General features: G+C 46.3%; 1 protein-coding gene across 3 annotated transcripts in view; it reads right to left on the bottom strand.

Moving 5' to 3' along the window:
* Window positions 1-1,768: 1,768 nt before the first annotated feature.
* Window positions 1,769-19,495, bottom strand: part of ANXA6 (annexin A6) — a 70,537-nt gene continuing 52,810 nt past the window's right edge. For 2 of the 3 annotated variants that reach the window (XM_023726606.1, XM_023726607.1), the window contains exons 18-26: window positions 18,728-18,818; window positions 17,807-17,886; window positions 17,163-17,216; window positions 10,028-10,045; window positions 9,204-9,297; window positions 7,936-8,031; window positions 5,648-5,706; window positions 4,508-4,630; window positions 1,769-2,191 (exon numbers count right to left, since the gene is read on the bottom strand). In XM_023726606.1, the coding sequence (XP_023582374.1) occupies window positions 2,132-2,191; window positions 4,508-4,630; window positions 5,648-5,706; window positions 7,936-8,031; window positions 9,204-9,297; window positions 10,028-10,045; window positions 17,163-17,216; window positions 17,807-17,886; window positions 18,728-18,818 (675 nt within the window). In that variant the 3' untranslated portion in view covers window positions 1,769-2,131. The remainder of the gene's footprint in view (window positions 2,192-4,507; window positions 4,631-5,647; window positions 5,707-7,935; window positions 8,032-9,203; window positions 9,298-10,027; window positions 10,046-17,162; window positions 17,217-17,806; window positions 17,887-18,727; window positions 18,819-19,495) is intronic. The other variant, XM_023726608.1, reaches the window with a different exon arrangement.

Here is a 19,495-nt window from a genome sequence, read left to right as displayed (position 1 = left end):
CAACCTACCTTAACTGAAAATTAAGTGGAAAATGCAGAGGGTTTAGAACAGTGTCTTGTACTTCATAAGTGCTCAATTTTAGCTATGATTATTCCTGGTTTCTAGGCCTGTGCTGTGTGCTTCCGTCAGCCTCATGGAGCCTCCCCACCTTCCATCCCTTCAGAATCCATCTCTCTCCTTTCCACCCTCAGCCCATCATTTTCCCCTTGGCTACATATCCTTAAGGCATTTTCATTTTTTGGCAGCCAACTGGCTTCTTGAAAACCAAGTTCAGAAATTGTCTTGGAAACCACCTGTTGGATCTTACAGGTGATGACAACAGCTGACTCCCAGCTAGGCACTGTGCTGAGCACTTTCATGCAGCCTCTCATTTTTACCTCACAAGGCTATTGAGTGGATGGAATTAGAAGACCCATTTTACAGACAAGGAAACTGAGGCTTAGAGAGATTAACACGTTCATGGTCAAAAAATTAGTGGCAAGAGTCAGGTTTCAAAGCTCTTTTCCATTTTGTTAATTTATCTTTTGGTAATGGTTAAATTAAATTGGGCAAGTACCCAAAAAAGCTCTCAGCTGACCCTCATGGGGTTTGGGCTCACAGCCTGGAGGAGAGAAGGAAGTGGAGAAGACATGACAAGGTATATTTTCTTAGATGCACGCTCATTATGTCAGTGAGGAATGAGGGCTCTTCAAAATTGTTGGGTCCTGCCTCTCACTGTGCAAATGGAGAAACTTAGGCCCATCCAGCACAAGGGCTTGTCCCAAGTCATAGTGAGGGAGGGCCAAGACCAGACCTAGCAATCTCCCAACTCTTCGGGCAGAGGTCTCTGCCCAGCTACTGCAACAAACACACGCTCAACTGCAGTGCACTGGTCAGCCAAGAGGGAAGCAGAGCCTTCTAGCCAGTAGGCACCCCTCTTTCTCATAGTCACTGGACAACTTTAGGTCAAAGTCACAGGCCAGAAGCAGAGTTGGGGGAAGGGAAGACTTCCGTTGAGCCTACTTACTTATCAGCGACCTTCGTGAAGTGGAAACTTTCCAGGGGCCCCCCCAGATCATAACTGTATCTGGTGCCCTTGAAGAGTTCAAAAGAGGAAGTTTGGGTTTGGCTGTAATGGATAAAAGGCACACAGAAATGTCCAAGCAGCTGGAGGGGAGAGAGGGGGCCCGAGACGAACGGCAGGGCTGGGCGCACCTTCCCAGGCTTGTTGCAAGCTTGGCCTCTGCTGGGGCTTCCCAGGAAACACCTGGGAAGGGTTTAAAGCTACAACTCTCTCCTGGGCAGATTTGACAACCTCACACTCTAATGGAGAAAATCCAGGCCGCAGGTTCTAGGTAGCAGACAGAGGCCCTCACTGGAAATATGTTTATGTGTCTATATGTCCCTTATTATTTATTTTTAAAGAGAGAAGAGGTGTAAAAGGGAAGAGTTAGAGGCACACCCTAGAATGTCAATGCTGGAAGGAAAAGTTAAGATCTTTTAGCCCAACTCTCTCATTTTATACACAAGAAAATAGAGACTCAGGGAGAGAGAGGGACTGCCCCAAGGTCAAAAAATGAGTGAGTAGCAGATACAAAATTGGAACCCAGGTATCCGGACTCCCAGTCTGTGTTCCAGCACAACCTAGACGGATGTGTGTGGTAAAATGGGGGTGGGGGCAATTGTCAGTTTGCCTGAAGGCATTTACTCCTCCCTCCCCACCCAGCACACTCAACTGGAACCTACCACCACCGGCCCACTTCACCATTCAAAGCACACACGTCACTCATTTTACAGAGAAAGGCTCAGTATGTTTTTGGATTTCAGAAAGTCCAAACCAGGACAGAGGCTGTGGCGAGGGACGGAAGCTGGGAAAAGGCTGAGGAAGCAGATGTGGAGTGGGGGTGGACGGAATCTGTGGCTACGGCTCTTCAGTCGCTCAGGCATGAACAGGGTTGTGATCGTGCTGGGCCCCCCCTGGCCCATCGGGGTGGGAGCCTTTCCTAAGCCCCAGCTGAAGATGAGAGCCCAACCCTAACCCCTTAACCCCTTCCTCCCAACCATGCCCCTGCCGTAGTCTCTAGAGATGGAGCAATCAGGCTTGGTCATGGAGACTGGTTCTCAGCAGGGGTGTGCATCAAAGCTGGAGATCCTAGTCCTCACCACCACAGATAGCCAGCAAGGCCTTCAGGAAGTCTCCGGAGGTGTCGCTCTGACAGGGGCAGGGAGAACAGAGTGAGTAAAAACAATCACATGGCCCCAATGCACACTCTTCCCAGCTGCTTGTCAGCCTGGATGTCTCCTTGGGCTTCTAAAGTCACCAACATAGCTGTCACACAAAGGCCATGGGGATCTTTCTAACACATAGATGTGACTGTGTCCCTTCTGTGGCTCCTCATTAGCCTCAGGAAAATGTCCAGCTTGGTATTCAAGGCCTTCTGTGATCTGGCCCCCGCGGACCTCTGTAGTGTCACCTCCCCCTTCCTTCCGGTCTCAGCAGACCTTTTGCTTTCCCAGAACATCTTGCTTCTCTACCTTTACACCTACCAGGCCTTCTGCCCAGCATGCCCTCCTGCACCTCCCCAAATCCCACCTGCCATTAGATGTCCTCTCCTCTGTGCAGTTCCTGCCCTCTTTCTTGCCTCAAACAGAGTGAATTCCTACCTCCCTTGGTCCCCCTTCTACTCTGCAAATACCTTCATTATAGGATTCCCTATTTGAGCACACGAATGGAGCACTTACTGGGTACCAGGCCCTGGCTAAGAATTTATCTGAACATCGTTGTGTTCAAGGCACATCACAACATGTAAGGCTTGGTGGAGACCAGATTTGCTCCCATATGGTATGGTCCCTCCCTTTGGAGGGGCTCCTATCATATATATATATATATATATATATTTTATAATAAATGTTCATTATAAACAATTCAAACCAAAGGACACATTATACTATAAAATTTTCCTTCCCATCCCTGGCTCCTAATTCCCCAGATCAAGAGTTAGCCTCTGTAACTAGTTTCTTACATGGTTTTCTGGCAATGTTCTGTGCACAGACAAGTACCTGTATGTATGTCATGTTTCTTTTCTACATATATGGACACATATCATTCATACTGTTCTGGACCATACTTTTTTGACTTAGAGAAGATTCTAAATCAGCACACAGAGAGACTCATGCTTTTTTCATGGATGTGTAATATTCTATCATATGGATGAACCACAATTTATTTAATTGGCTCTGTATGGAGGGTTTCCAATCTTTTGCTACAACAACCAATGCTGGCATAAATGTTCTCTTACATGTCTTTGGGGACATGTGTGGCTATGCCTGTAGGATAAGTTCCTACAAATAGAATTATAAGTCAAAAGTGTATACACTTTCAATTTTCAAACTGTCAAATTACCCTGTAAAGATGTGCTACCAATATATATGCCCACCAAGTCTGGGTGACATTGCCTATTTCCCTACAGCCTTGCCAGCCAAGCATAGTATCACACTTTCAGATCTTGACCAATCTCACAGACCAAAAAAAAAAAGGCTCCATAAGTGGAAGAAGTCAGGCACACAGGTCACATATTGTATGATTCCATTTCTATCAAATGTTCAAAACAGGCAAATAGATTAGTGGTTTCCAGTGGGTGGGGGTGGGAACAGACAAACGAGTATGACGGATCTTCGTGGGGTGATGAAAATATTCTAAAACTGGAATGTGGTGATGGTTGCACAACTCAGTAAACATACTAAAAATTATCATATACCATATATGACTTTTAAGGTATGTAAATATAATTTTATGGTATGAAAATAAGTGAATTTTATGGAACATAAATTATACTCCAATCAAGTTATTTTAAAAGGCAAAAAAAAAAAGGAGGGGGACTTTGGTTTTAATCTGTGTATCTTTAATTATAAATAAAAGTCATGTGTTATGTTTAAAAAAAAGTCACATTTATATTTCTTTTTTTGTGTGTGTGTGAAGGATACCTTCATGTCCTTCAATTTGGGGTCACATGGGGGGGCCCTTTAATTTGGAGTCTCATGGGGTCACCATGAGTCAGTCTCCATGGCAACCAACAATACCACATAGCAAGGAAACCAGCCCTTTGCATGTTTTTTTGCTAATTTATCGTATTTTTCAACTTTGTTTACGTATTGCCTGGCAGAAAATTTTAATTTGCCTTGTAGAAACTTTTAACTATAGTCAATCTATCTTTTTATGATTTTTGTGTCTTGAGTAGAAAGGCCTGCCACATTCCCAGATTATTAAAAAAAATTCTCAAATTTTCATCTAGTCCTTGTTGTGGGTTCAATTTTAGGTTTAAATCTTTGATCCAAATTTATTTTGGTAAATTTGGTAATGAGGCAGGTCTCCTACAATTTGGCAATATCCTGGCTGTTCTAAGAGGCAACTCCCATTAAGAAAAAAGAACATGGGAATGAAAACAGTTTCTGATCTTATGTCAGGGACCTGACACTCACCCCCTACCCACTGCCCTCTAGTTACTCCCCAGCCCAGCACTCCCTTTACCTCAATGGCTTGGTGGAGAGATGTGTCATATTTCTCAATGAATTCCCGCCGGATATTCAGCAGGTCGATCTCACTCCGGGAGACCATGATCCTGGTGAGAGTCTTCTCATCCGTGCCAGCGCCCTGGTGGAGCGGGACGAGAGAGAGAGATGGGCAGGGAGATAGAGCCCAGTCAGGCCAGAAATAGCAGGTGTACATCTGCCTCTCTCCCTTTGTCCTTTCAAAACCAGGGTGGGATGTTCCACCTCTGTTTTCCACAAACAGTCCTGACCAGAACTCCCCAGGGCTTAAGACTGGCTAGATGGAAAGGCAGGGAGGGCCGATCTCTGCCCTAAGAAGTTAGGAACACCAGCTTTGGAGTGAGAGCTGGGTCCAAGTCCCAGCTCTGCCACTCAGGACCCATGTGAGTGTGGGCAAATTTCTAACGTACCGAGGCCTCAGTCTCTTCCTCTATAAAATGAGGACACTACAACCTACCTCAAAGGATTGCCACAAGGGTCAACTGTGTTCAGAGAAGTGAAGCCTTTGGCACAGGGCTTGGCACATGGTGAGTGCTCCACAAATGGTTGTCATGTTTGGGGTCTCAGGCTTATTCCCCCCAAACAACCTGCCTGGGCTCTGTCACCAGCTGAGACTCTGGTTGGTGGGCTGAGGGGGTGGCCAGCGTGGCCCCGGTTTTCAGTAACAGCAGGGCTAATCCCAGAACTGAGTGCCTGCTACCTTTTATGGTCATTTGTCATAGTAGACACTGTCTATTGCTAGAACATGAGCTCTGAGAGATAGAGACTGTCATACTCAGCTCTGGGTCCCTGAGCAGGGTTCCTCAGCCTTGGCACTTTAGGCCAGATAAGTCTTTGTTGTAGGGGGCCATCCTGTGTATTGTAGGATGTTTAGCAGCATCCCTGCCTTGACCCACCAGATGCCAGTAGCACCCCCAAGTTGTGACAACAAAAATGTGTCCAGCTATTGTCAAACGTCCCCTGGAGGGAGAATCGTCCTGGCCAGGCACAGAGCAGATGCTGATTAATATCAAGTGGGTGGAAACAGCAGCCACTGTGCTGATCTGGGGGATGGAGGCATCTGTGTCTGTGTGTATGGAAGTGTTTGAAGTAAAAGGAACAAATGAGCGAGTTTTCTTACCTTCATGGATTTGTAAAGTTTGTCGGCAAAAAAGAGAGGCTTGTTCTTGACACTTTGAACTGGCAGGAAGATAAGAAAGGTGCAGGGAACTTGTCAGAAGATAAGCACTCAGACTCTAGGCTGGGCTCTCCCACCCCCGTCTCCTCTCCTCCAACCTGGGCCCGCGGATCACTGTCAACCCCAGTGTCATCCTCAGGGCCTACACCCTTCCCTCCCCCTCCCAACGCCTCCTCCTGTGGCTCCTCCCTTGAAGGCCTGGCTCTCACTTGGTTGCACCTGCAAGGGGCTTGCAGCTAATCAAGATTAGTAGTGGATTCAAAGGGAATAAACACCTGATGAACCCAAGTTCAAAGTGCATCAGAATCACCGGAGAAGGCTGTTTGAAACTCAGGTTCTTAGGTTCCACCCTAGAGGCTCAGATTCAAGAGCTACTTACAGCAGTGCTTCTCAAAGTGTGGTCCCCGGACCAGCACCATCAGCATCACCTGGGCACTTGTTAGAAATGCACATTCTCACGCCCCACCCCACAGGTGCTGCATCTGTGTTTTAACTTGTCCTCCAGGGAACTCTGGTGCTGGATGACCAACTCCTCCCAGTTTGCCTGGGGCTTTCCGGATTTTAGAACTGAAAGTCCCACGCAAGCCAATCACCCTACTTTGGTGCACGCTAAGGGAACCAAATCCAAACCACTGGTTTGGTATAATTAAAAGCACCGCAACGACCCCTGGGGCTGCGTGTTGCCCCAGGACCTGTACCAAAAACCAAAACACCAAACCCACTGCTGTGGAGGCGATTTTGACTCATAGCGACCCTATAGAACAGAGTAGAACTGTCCCACAGGGTTTCCTGTACACTCCTGTCATATTGGCAGCCTCTGCCTCAGGTAACGTCTACCTGGTTGTACCAACCCCGGCCCTTCCTCAAGGCCTGGGGTTGTCTAGCCCTCATCAGGAGCTTGATTTCAAGGCTCCAAAGCCCAGACGAGGGTGTCTCAAGCAGCTTATGGAGGAGCGGCCACGCACAAGTACAAGAAAAGCAGACTGACTGTGGATACAAAAGAATCTCTGTGAGGAGGGCAGAGGGTGAGGCCAAGGCTGCATATCCCGAGGACACCGGCATACAGGAGACACTGTGACGGCCTGTGGCAAGCTCAGGAACGCCGTAGGAGACCACATCATGCATCTCCCTTCCCCAGCTCCTTATGTAGCTCCCTACTGCTTCCCCAAACACATCTCAAGCTACCTCCTCAGCTGAAAGTCAGGGCTTCTGCCTTCCTCTGCTACCTCATCTCCCTTGCCCCTCATTGTCCCAACACACTGCAAATTCCTTTGTGCCTTTTGTCCCCTCAGCATGGATGTTTCCTATGCCTGCTCTCCTACTTTACCCACAAATCCCATCCCATCCCATCCTGCAAGGCTGTGCTTGATGTTCATGTCCCCAGTCAGGCCACCTCCTCCAGGAACCCTCTCCTAGATACTGCTCCTAGCTGGTAACCAAAACCAACCAAACCCTCTGCCATCGAGTCAATTCTGACTCACAGCGACCCTATAGGACAGAGTAGATATGCCCCATACGATTTCCAAGACTATAAATCTTTAAGGAAGCAGACTGCCATATCTTTCTCCTGCGGAACGGGTGTTGGGTTTGAACTGCCAATCTTTCAGTTAGTAGCTGAGCGCTTAACCACTGTGCTACCGGGGCTCCTTCCATTAAATGCTAACAATAATTAATACCTCTCTTTAATCTAATATGAATAATAATACTAATAAAAACAACAAGTATAACCTTGTTCACCTCTGCTCATCCATTTTTATACATGGGGAAATAGAGATCCAAAAGGGAAAGGACTTCTTTAAAATCAAGAACCCAAATTATGCAAGAAAAGAGTACCCAAAACGATCCAGGTTCTGGGAGGTGGAGACTGTGTGTGTGTGTGTGTGTGTGTGTGCGTGTGCGTGTGCGTGTGCGTGTGCGTGTGTGTACACTCTGCTTGTGCATGACACTACACCCCCTACCCTGCCTGCAACCACCTTTCTGGTTACTTCCCCAGGAATAGCCATTTTCTGACCATGTTCTGCAGCCTGGTACAAGTCCTCATGATACTCCCTGACTATCACACATTTGGCAGGACCCCTGAAGTTAGTTTGTGGCAGTATTCATTTCCCAGGACTACTTATTAGCTTAGGAAGCTGCTCATGCTACACTCTTCCAGGAAGTCTGGCCAAGTTTCCAGTGGCCCAGCCCCTTCCCTTGACCTCCAAGACCCTCCCCTTGGTTCTGCCACTCACCAATGGCCACAAATGCATCCCTAACATCCCCAGCCATCTCCTTCTTGATGGTGTGCTCCACGTCATAGTTGGTCATTTTGATGAACTCCTGGAAGACTAGCCCAAGAGAAGCCCCAGATTTGGGGGGTAAGCTCCAGTTCAGGGAGAAGGGGGAAGATCACCCCTCCCATATCCCACCCAGTTCCACCCGTGGGCTATGCCCCCAGGAAGTAGGAAGGGGCAGTGGGTATGGCCGCAGCCCAGGCCTAAATGCACTGAGCGGGATCACTGTGAGGGGGAAGTTCTGACCTGAAGGCTGCCTCAGGCTCAGGGCCAAATCTGTGCCAAGTCAGAAACTATCCCACCCCCAACCCAGCCTGGCCAACTGTTCCACAGCCTTGGACAAGCTCTAGGAACCCAGGCTGGGGTAGTAGGAGCACAGGTCCTAGTCACAGCTCTGCCCCGACTCATGGAGTGACCCTGGGTGAACCCCTACACTTGTCTAGGCCTCCTCTTCCTCTTTGTCAAATGGGGATGAAGGTTAATGTGAATAATCATAATAATAACACGCAGGAAGCACTTACTATGTGTCAGGCATTGTGCTAAGCGCTTTATGTGTATTGTATATTTTGTATCGTGACAACAACCTTGTGAGGTAGGAACTAAAATCCCAATTTACAGATAAGGGAATTAAGGCAGAGAGGTTCAGTAACGTGCCCAAGATTACACGGCTGCTAAGTGAGGGATTCAAAACAAGGCACCTGGCCCCCAAGTTCATACTTTTAGCCACTTATGTTAAAGCACCTTAAGTATTTTACTGAAAAGTGCCAGATAAATGCACATTAAAACGTTAATGTCTTAGTGGAAAGGACACTTCAAGATCACCTCATATCAAGGTCACTGCATACAAATGTGACTATACGTTGGGTAACCTGTGGTTCAAAGAAATGTATGTGATCCTGATGCCATCGCCACCCCTCATTTCCTTGCTCCTGGCAGACATCACAGAACTTAGAGTCTTCTCAACACAGCATTCTAGGCAGCCACTATCAGCCCATCAGAGTTGGCCTTTGAGGTGAAGGTAGTTGGCAGAGGCCACATGATGAGTTAGAGGCAGAGCCAGGACTTGAACTCAGGGCTCCCGAGCCCCCATCAGCCACAATACTCCATTGCTGGGTAAGGGGTGGGTGTGTGGGGCACTTGGCTCCTCTTGTCACAGAGTTGAGAGGCTCTCATCTGATTTGGAGACCTTTCTGCTGAACTGGGAAGGGGAAAGCGCCAGGCCTCACCTTTGCGGAGGTGCGGGTAGCTGCGAGTACACAAGATGGTCATGAAACGTGTCTCCAAGGAAGTTTTGTCTCCACTGGGCTTGTCTGCTATTTCCTGCAGAGCCCAGGTTGGGGCAAGGATTTGGGAGGGAAGATACAAGAAAGCCATGGTTATTACGCTAATATCTTTGCCTGGGCTGAGACTGGCCCATTCTTCCTTGCCCAGCCCCCACATCCCCCTCTCCATTCCCAGGGCCCTGTGGACTGACACAGATGAGCTCAGCGCTGGGCACTTCCACCCTGGCCTCAGGCCCAACAGGCACTGGGCATAAGACCTGGAGTGCTCCTTCCATTCTTAAACCTCTCTGAATGTCCCCTGGGAAGTGTGTATGTGCACACATGGAAGAAAAAAAGGTTCAGCCAGTGTTTTCCCAAGTCTGGTAAATAGACAGACATGCCTTATTTTAACACACCACTATATATCTATATCTATATATTCCACCATTATCTTCTAGCCAGCTATTAGTTCTATTTACACTAATAATAACTTTCCCTTTAAAATAAACTCATTTAAAGGTTAAAAAGAAAGTGAGTCAATTTAAAGAGAAATAATAAGTAGATGGTAGTATGTAGCACGATTCACACCAGAGGTGAAAGGCTTACATTTGGGAAACACTTGCCTGGCCCATTTCTTACCCAGCAGGGTCCTTACAGGGCTCTGAAGGGGAGAGAGAGAACACGCAGAGCAAGCCTCCAAATCTGATTCTGCCCTGCTCAGCCCAGAGGCACAGCTAGACTCCCCTCAGAGGAAGAGTTACAATCCACATGAAGAAGAGGGCACTCACCAAGATCTCAGCAGCCACCTGACAGCAGGGCGGAAAGAGGAGGAGAAAGGGGAAGGCAAGAGTCAGAGGAGCCCTGGCAAGGTTGGCTGTGGGGGCTGGGCGTGCAGGGTGAGGGGGCCTGGCTTAGGGTGGCAGAGAACCTAAGAAACAAAAAAAACCCAAAAAACCAAACCCGTTGCCGTCGAGTCGATTTCAACTCATAGCGACCCTACAGGACAGAGTAGAACGGCCCCATGGGTTTCCAAGGAGCAGCTGGTGGATTTGAACTGCCGACCTTCTGGTTAGCAGCTGAACTCTTAACCAATGCACCACCAAGAGGCCCCAGGAAAGCTCAAGACCATCATGGGGGCAGGGAGGAGAGAAAGAACACCTTTCCCAACCTTTTGCACCAGAGCTCAAAATGGAGGACAGGTCTGAGAGTGCCTACAAGGGTGTTCACCTGAGGGCTGAGGCAGGGACACAGGAACCAGGAAATCTACCCCACGCCAGTAACCTGGGCAGGCACCAGACCTTAGTTTGTGTATCTGAAAACTGGGAGAAATCATCTCTCTCACTTCCCTACAGTTACTGAGAAGTTAAAACGCAACAAGTGCAAAATTCTCTACACCCGCTAGCGTGTTCAGAGCTGGGAGGGTCCTCAGCAGACTGTCATCTGACCCCTCATGTCACAGACAGGAAAGCTGAGGCCTGGAGAGAAGGTAACTTGCCTGGAGAGAAGGTCACACAGCCGAGCAGAATCATTTTCCAAGGGTTAATTTTAATTGTTGCATTATGCAGAACACAAAATTCTGTTATTAGGACAATAGGTCACAGGTAGCTGTGACTTGGAGAGTGCCTGGGAATAAAATGCAGCCAGCCCTCACATACCCCAGGCTGAGTTTCACCTTTGCTTTTCTTCCTGAACCTCTGCTGACAACTTTATTTTACCAGATAGACTGAAACCAATCTCTTTGTGAATATCAAGACCACCTTCTGCTTAGAAACCTTCTTCTACTTTGTATTGTATCAACTGGCAATGTCTATTAAAATTTTAAATGCACATACTATTTGATCAAGCCATTATATTGCTTAGAATATGCCCTAGAGATACACTGGCAAAAGTGTTCCAAGATATAATACCAGGACTTCACTGCAGCATTTTGTGTAATAGCAAAAAATTGGAAACCACCACCAGTAGATGACTTGTAAACAGACTACAGTTCACCTTATCAGTGGAAATCCATGCAACTGTAAAAACGAATGAGATTGATCTAATGTGCTGATATGGAGACAGTTTCTGTTTAAGTAAGAAAGTATAGTATATTATATACAGGCAAGCCAGTTTCCACCGAGTGGATTCTGACTCATGGTGACCCGTGTTTCAGAGTAGGACTGTGCTCCATAAGGTTTTCATGTATAAGAGGGTCCCTCTTATCTAGATTAAAAAAAAAAAAAGATGAACACACTCACTCTTACACGCTTATTGGGAGGTACATAAGGAATTTCTCTAGAGGGACAGTCAAGAAACTGACAGTTGTTACCTTTGGGGAGAGAGACTGAGGAAAAACGTTTGCATTTTATTTTATTCCTAAGATTTTGTTTACATTTTCTCTACATGAAAATAAATTATTGTATTTCATTTTTTGATTGTTGTAGTTTAGACGAAGTTTACATTTCAAGTTAGTCTCCCATGCAAAAATTTATACATACATTGTTATGTGACCCTAGTTGCTCTCCCTATACTGTGACAGCACACTCCTCCTTTCCACCCCTGATTCCTCATGTTCATTCAACCAGCTCCTAACCCTCTCTGCCTTCTCATCTCACCTCCGGACAGAAGCTGCCCGTTCAGTCTCTTGTATCTAGTTGAGCTAAGAGGCACACTCCTCACGAGTATCACTTTATGTCCCACAGTCCAGTCCAATCCCTGTCTAAGAGTTGGCCTCGGAAACTGTATTAGTTCTGGGCTGATAGAGAATCTGGGGGTCATGCTTTCCGGGGTTCCTCTAGTCTCAGTCAGACCGTTAAGTCTGGTCTTCTTACTAGAATTTGAGTTCTGCACCTGACCTTTCTCCTGCTCCATCAGGGACTCTCTATTGTGTTCTCTGTCAGGGTGGTCATTGGTGGTAGCCAGGTACCATCTAGTTCTTCTGGTCTCAGGCTGATGAAGTCTCTGGTTTATGTGGCCCTTTCTGTCTCTTGGACTAATACTTTCCTTGTGTCTATGGTGTTCTTCATTCTCCTTTACTCCAGGTGGTTGGGACCAATTGATGCATCTTAGATGGCTGCTTGCAAGATTTTAAGACCCTTGACGCCACTCACCAAAGTAGGATGCACAACATTTTCTTAATAAGATTTGTTATGCCAGTTGACCTAGATGTCCCCTGAAAGCGTGGCCCCCAGACCCCTGCCCCTGCTACTCTGTCCCTCAAAGTGTTTGACTGTATTCAGGAAACTTCTTAGCTTTGGTTTAGTCCCGTTGTGCTGACTTTCTCTGTAGTGTGTGCTGTCCTTCCCTTCATCTAAGATAATACTTGTCTACTATTTAGTTAGTGAATGACCCTCTATTTTTCATTTTTTATGTTAATGTCAAATAGGAGCTTTCAGGGCTACTAGGATTATGGGCTGCTTTCGGTTTTTATTTATACTTTTCTATATTAAAAAGAGTCTAGTACTATTTAAAAAAATATGAGGGGTTCGTAGGCAAACTCTTAACCACTGCATGGATGGAACAGGGAAAAGTGGGGTGTAGAACTCAAATTCTAGTAAAAAGACCAGACTTAATGGTCTGACTGAGACTAGAGGAACCCCACAAAGCATGGCCCTCGGACTCTCTGTCAGCTCAGCACTAAAACCATTCCTGAGGCCAACTCTTCAGACAAAGATTAGACTGGACTATGGGACATAAAATGATACTCGTGAAGAGTGTGCTTCTTCTTAGCTCAGGTAGATCCATGAGACTAAATGGGCAGCTCCTGTCTGGAGGTGAGATAAGAAGGCAGAGAGTGTCAGGAGCTGGTTGAATGGACACGGGAAATCAGGGGTGGAAAGGAGGAAGGTGCTGTCACAGTATAGGGATAGCAATTAGGGTCACATAACAATGTATGTACAAATTTTTGTATGAGAGACTAACTTGAATTGTAACCTTTCACTTAAAGTACAACAATAAAATTTTAAAAAAAAGTTGCTACAGAATTAAAAAAAAATATGAGAGGGGGATATTTAAAAAATAAAACAGAAAGGAAGACACAACACTTGGGGGACACTGGGCTTCTGTTAAGGCTGATGGAAAAATTTGGGAATGACTAATGGTGATGGTTGAACAGCATGATGAACATGCCATATTTTTAAGCAAATAATGCACGCCCTCTACCTCTGTTTGCCAACTGCGCCCTCCATGAGGTATTTTCATAAGTGTTGCTACGCCAATTTTTTTTTACTTGTTGCTGTAAAAAAAAAAAAAAATTAGTGTAGCACGCTTATGAAAATACCTCATGGGGGTGGGGGAGAGGAAGGGCACGATTGGCAAACAAATGTAGAAAACAGTGTTATTTGTGTAAAAATAATGGTATTTCATGTCACTGTCCATGTGAAGATTGTTGAAATGGCAAATGTTTTGTTACCTAAATATTTACCACAAAAAAAAAAAAGGTTAAAAAAAAAAATCTAAAGTGCCAAACACTCTTCACTGATTTGGGGCAGAGGACCCCAGACATATTTGTTTTTTCAACATATCTTTAGGACAATAATATCTGTGATATTTAAAAAAAAAAAGTGGGGTACTAAAATATTCAGAAGCTTTTCCTTAGTAGTCTAGATGCTTCGTGCAAAAATTAATCTGGGCAATTCCTCAAAAGGTTAAATGATGCGTTACCATATGACCCAGAAATTCCACTCCTAGGTATATTCCCAAGAGAAATGAAAACATACATCATCACAAAAATTTGTATATGAATGTTCATACATAATATTCACAATAGCCAAAAAAGAATAAACTACCTAAATGTCCATCAGCTTATAAATGGATAAACAAAAGGTAGTGTATCCATACAATGGAATATTATTGGGCAATGAAAAGGAATGATGTACTGATGCATGTTACAACATGGGTGAACCTTGAAAATATTATGGTTAAGCGGAACACAGTCACAAAAGACCACATATTGTATGATTCCATTCATATGAAATGTCTATAGAGACATAAAGTAGATTAGTGGTTGCCTAGGGCTGGAAGGGTTGGAGGAAGTGGGGAGTGACTACTGAAGGGGTATGGGTTTCTTTTTGGAGTAATGAAAATGTTCTAAGATTGATTATGATGATGGTTGCACAATTCTATGACTATATTAAAAACCAGTGAATTGCAGTTTAAAAGGATCAATAGTATGATATGTGAATTACATCTCAGTAAAGCTGTTATATTAAAAAAATACTCTGAGGATCAGATTATCTAAAAATGATCACAATTCTTCATTCACTCTGGGTCTATAATAACAAAAACCAGTTGCTGTAGAGTCAACTCCGATCCACGGCGACCCCATGAGTGTCAGAGTAGAACTGTGTTCCATAGGGCTTTCAATGACTAATTTTTCGGAAGTAGATCATCAGGCCTTTCTTGCAAGGCGTCTCTAGGTGGACTTGGTTAGTAACCGAATGTGTTAACCGTTTGCACCACCCAGGGACTATCTATAATAACTAGGGTGCCCATATTATTTATTGCTTAAACTGGAACACTAAAAGTTAAAGGAGAAGCTACTAACAATTATCCTGGGGCAGCAGGTGAAAACCAAGGACTGTCAGTCAACAGGGGCATATGTTCAACCCTATTAACAACAGATCCAGACTTCCATGAGATTTAGGGTGAGGGTCTGCGAGTGAGGCAGTGTAAAACAAACAAACAAATATAGCCAAGAACAGATTTGTACTGTTTTTCTTAGGGGGTAACTTGACTCCGCTTATCAAACACCTTGGATTTTTGTACACATTTTGACCCAGTATTCACATTCTACCTCTAGGAAACTATTCTAAGGAAATAATCATGAATGTGATAAAAGAGTTGGCTGCGCAGAAGAGGGCTGGTTAAATAAACTATGGTAAATTCATATATGGAGTAGTATATAGCTGTTAAATGATGCTGTTGATTTTGAAAAATAATATGCAAGAATATTTACAGTATATTAATTTTTTAAATATTACAAATCAGGAACCTATTTTTATATTTACATAGAAAAACAACTAGGATGATATATACCAAAATATTAACAATAGCCATTACTAGTAGGTTATGGATTTTTTTTCTTTTTTGCTTGGTATTATTTTCTAAAGTTGCTGTATCAGAATATGTATTCCTTGTGAAACAAAATACTTTAAGAAAATGAATCCACACCAAGATCAAGGTCTAGCATCTATAAATCCAGAGACGCATCTGAGTCGGGCAGGGCTCTGGTTCAAGGGTCCCTTAGTTATCTCTACACCGTTCTCTCTCTCTCCTTCTCTCTCTTGCAAAGCAGCTGCCTGTGTGACCCACCACTGCCCCTTCTAGCAGCAACTGGAAGCACAGACCAGGCACCAAGCTGAAGCAGTCCCTGAAAGATGAATTTGGGGGTGGAGGACGTATTTGAGGTGAGATCTCAGGAGGAATCCAGGTTTACAGACCTTCAACAGCACAACGAGGCTGCTCATAGTAATACTTATTAAATATCGTTGAATTAATGAATGAATTGTGCAACCTGGTGGCTGGGTTCCCAGGCTAGCTCACCGTGCAGGTAAAATCCCATACATTTGAATGGAACCCTGCAGCTTCTGACAATCTATTCCAAAGTAGGGGATGAACAACTACCGCCTGATTTGGAAGCTGCAGGAAAAATTACTGTACTGGGTTCTGGGGGAGATTAAATAGTACTGGAAGAGGCGTTGGGGTCACGTAGGCCGAGTTCAGATCATACCACTGCCACGTACAAACTGTACTCTTGGGTAGGTTATAAGCTTCATCTTCCTCCAGTGAAAAAAAAGGGGGCATAATAAAGTATAAAATGGTCTCGGCACAATGCTCAGTCCATAGTATGCAACCTAATAATTTTATAATTGTTAGGTTGTCGTTAAGGCTTCTTTGAGCTCAGATGTAAGATTCTACACTTCTGGTGGTGGAGCTAGGAAGAGAAGCTGGTGCCTTGGCTCTAAACCATTGGTACAATTTTTAATCCACCAACTGTAAAATAAGGGGGCAGGGTTCGCAGTCTATGATATCTATGCCTAATCCTTGGACATGGAGCTTTGATGGGTGGGGTGGGGCAGGCAGAAGAGATACGGACTTGGATATGGGCCTGGCCAGAGGGTGCTGGGAGCCAGGCACAGGTCAGTGGGGATAGTGCAGATGCCCTCAGCAGGGACTGCCCAGACATAGGAACCCTCAGGGAAAGTGGATTTGGGGATGTCCAGTCTCCATGAGAAGCTACTTCCAGACCTCAAGCTCACCAGACTAAGGAACAGGGCAGAAGCAGAGCAGCCAGGAGACCCCAGTGAGCCCCTGCCCCATTAGTCATTCAACAATAAGTATTTATGGAGCACTGGTCATGTGCCACTGTGGATACATCAGCAAGCAAAATAAAGATCCCTGACCTCAAGGAACTAATTTTCTAGGCCTCTCCCAAGACACTCCTTTTGGCTCCCACTCTATAGATAATAAAACCGAGACCTTAAGCATATAGGCCCCCTTACCGGCAAGTCTCTAGACCTGACCCCTCTAGGTCAAATTTCCCCGGGCCACTGATTTGCTGTGTGATCTTTCAAAGTCATTCACCCTCCCTGGGCCTCAATTTTCCCACTGACATATGAGGAGTTTGACTTAGTATGTGAAGTCCCTTCCAGCTCTGAAGGTCGAGGGGTCTAGGCCTACTCTTTGTCCGGGAAATGCCCATGAGACCAGCTTAAACACTCCCAAGTCTCATTCTGAAAGCACTGAAAACCCTTAAAATCTTACTTCCAAGGGCAGAGGGGCCAAAAGGGCCCACAGTCTCTGTGTCAGCCTGTTAAACCAGCCAGGCCCTTGTCTGAAGCCCTCCCTACTTCCAGACAGCCAGGGCCTGGCATGGACAGATGTCCACTGGGCTGCTTCTCTTGGGAGCCCAGCAGAGGTCAGTGAGGGGGATGGGGGTCTCACCTGTGCATCTTCCCGGGCCTGATCCCGGCCTTCTCCACCTTCCTCACGGTTCCCCTGCAGCAGGACCGTGAGAAAGGTCAGTGCTCAAACACCTACCCTGTGTCACTTGGCAGCCCTAGCACCTTGCTCCGTCGCTTCCTCTCTGAACCCTTTTTTTCATAATAATAATAAACATAATAATAAACTTGCCCTCATAGGGAGGCCGTTGTGAGAACTAAATGAGGAAATCTGCAAGGCACTCCGCCCAATGCCTGACACACAGTGACACTCAACACTGTGAGTTAGGGCCTGGCATCTGGGCTGTGTGAATTCAAGACACGGTGAAGGAAGTTCCCAGATAACAACACAGGAAAACGTCACCCACGTGGCCTTGTACTGTGAGCTGGGGGCCCCAAAAGCTAAGCTGAGGGCTATTGAGGAGGGCTGCCTGGAGCAGGTGGCACCAATGCCAGTTCTGAGAAGTGAACAACAGGGGAAGGGCACTGCACGAGGCAGAGATGGCCTCAGCGGTGGAATTCTGAGGAGACAACTGGGGAGGACACCTTCTCTTCATCAGGAATGGGCTCCTAAGTCTCCTGCCCTTTCCACTCAGTAATCCTTCCCTTCCTCCCAGGGCTCTGGAGGAGCAAGCAGAACACACTCACCGTGGCCAGAGAAATGAGGATCCTCCTGAAGTGGCCAGATGTATCTGAGCTGAGAGCATCTTCCAGGGACTTGTGATAGTCTAAGACAGAGAGAGACGGTGTGGGCAGCTGGTGTATTGGTGGGGGCCGGGGGGGGGGGCGTGTGCTAGAAGCTCAGATTTGAGGCAGAGCAATGTTGCTGGGGGTGGGGGCAATGAAGGAGTATGTAGTTGGATCTTGAGGGTGTCCAGTCATTCTCTTGCTGACTTTGTAAGAAGACTGATATTCCCATCAAGCCATTGCCTCCTGCTATCCCCTCTGCTACCACCCCAGCTGGGGTCTGGTCCCATCTTGCCTCTACCACTTGGCAGCCTCTAAAGTAGCCTCCCTATCTTCACTCTCGCTTCCACCTTCCCTCCTGCACGGCTGATGCTGGCCCTTAAAGCACAGCTATGACCATGTCACCCCTGCTCAAAAATTCTACCATTTTTAAGCTGCTTGCAAGAAACAAAGTGCACACGTTTGACCAGTACTTAAGGCCCTTCAGAATGAAAATATGAGGTCACTTGTTCAAAAATTATTGAAAATTTCAAGACAGAGCCAGCAGAACATTAAAGATTAAACCAAGCCTGGGCTGAGCACAGGGCCCTGGGCAACTGCACAGGTCTCACGTCCATGAAGCTGCCCTGCCCTCTCCAGTCGGCTGGGGCACTCTCTCTTCTCACTTCTGGCCAAGCTCTTCTTTACCTCCAGGACTTGGTCCTGCTGGGACTCCTCTGCCTAGAGCAGCCTTTCCCCAGACACAGGGTGGGCATACCCAAGGGGCTTATTAAAGCCTTGCAGACTGAGAGAACGGAGAAGCAGCATAGCTGTGGACAGAGCTGCAGACCGAGGTCGGGAACAGGGGACCTGATTTTTCTCCCTCACACCTCACATACTCACCCTCCTTGTAGGCTTCATTGATGGCCCGGATTTCTGCATTGGTCCGAGTGGCCAGGATTTCGATGAGAGTCTTTTCATCTGTGCCGGCCCCCTAGAATGTCAAGGCAAAGAGGATCTCAGCCACAGTCCTGACCCATATGCAGAAGCCCAAGGGGCCCAGGCGAGGAGTCTCCTGCTCCAAGAAACCACTCAGGAGGCTGAAACGCAAGCCAAGCCTTCCTAGGTATTCTCCTCATTCCCCTAGACCAGAGATGTTGGTACAAGCAGACTTCCAGAATGTTCCATGAGAGCTACTTTGAGCCCCTATATATAAATATGAACATATAGGTATGTGTCTATAAAACACATATACACCTTGTGAGATAAAGATTTTAACTTCTGGTCTTTGTCCTTGTTTCCTGTTGACACACACCTAAGGAAAAAAACAACAACTTTGGAATTTAAGTGTCTTCAGTAAGGACTCCAGACCACAGACCACACCTAACAGGTTAGGTGAGGTGAATGAGGTGACCCTAGAATGGGGGCTGGTCAGGCCAGAAGAACTCACCACATGATACCTCATGATCACCTGATGATATCGACCGACCTCAGGGGAGAGGGGCTGGAGTTTGCATTAGATAATGAGACCCCCCAGTAAAAGCTCTGGACATGGAAGTTCCATGGGCTTCCTGGTTGGCAAAAAGCATCCACGCATGTGGGAGGACTGAACGTCTTTGGACCATGGAAGCGTCCCTTTGGGAATCCCCTCGCCCAGCGCATCTCTTTGTT

Source organism: Trichechus manatus, unplaced genomic scaffold, assembly GCF_000243295.1.
Source record: "Trichechus manatus latirostris isolate Lorelei unplaced genomic scaffold, TriManLat1.0 scaffold00011, whole genome shotgun sequence".
Taxonomy (NCBI): Eukaryota; Metazoa; Chordata; class Mammalia; order Sirenia; family Trichechidae; genus Trichechus; species Trichechus manatus.
The sequence above is the reverse complement of the archived record's forward strand: the minus strand, read 5'-3'. Positions and strand labels throughout refer to the sequence as shown.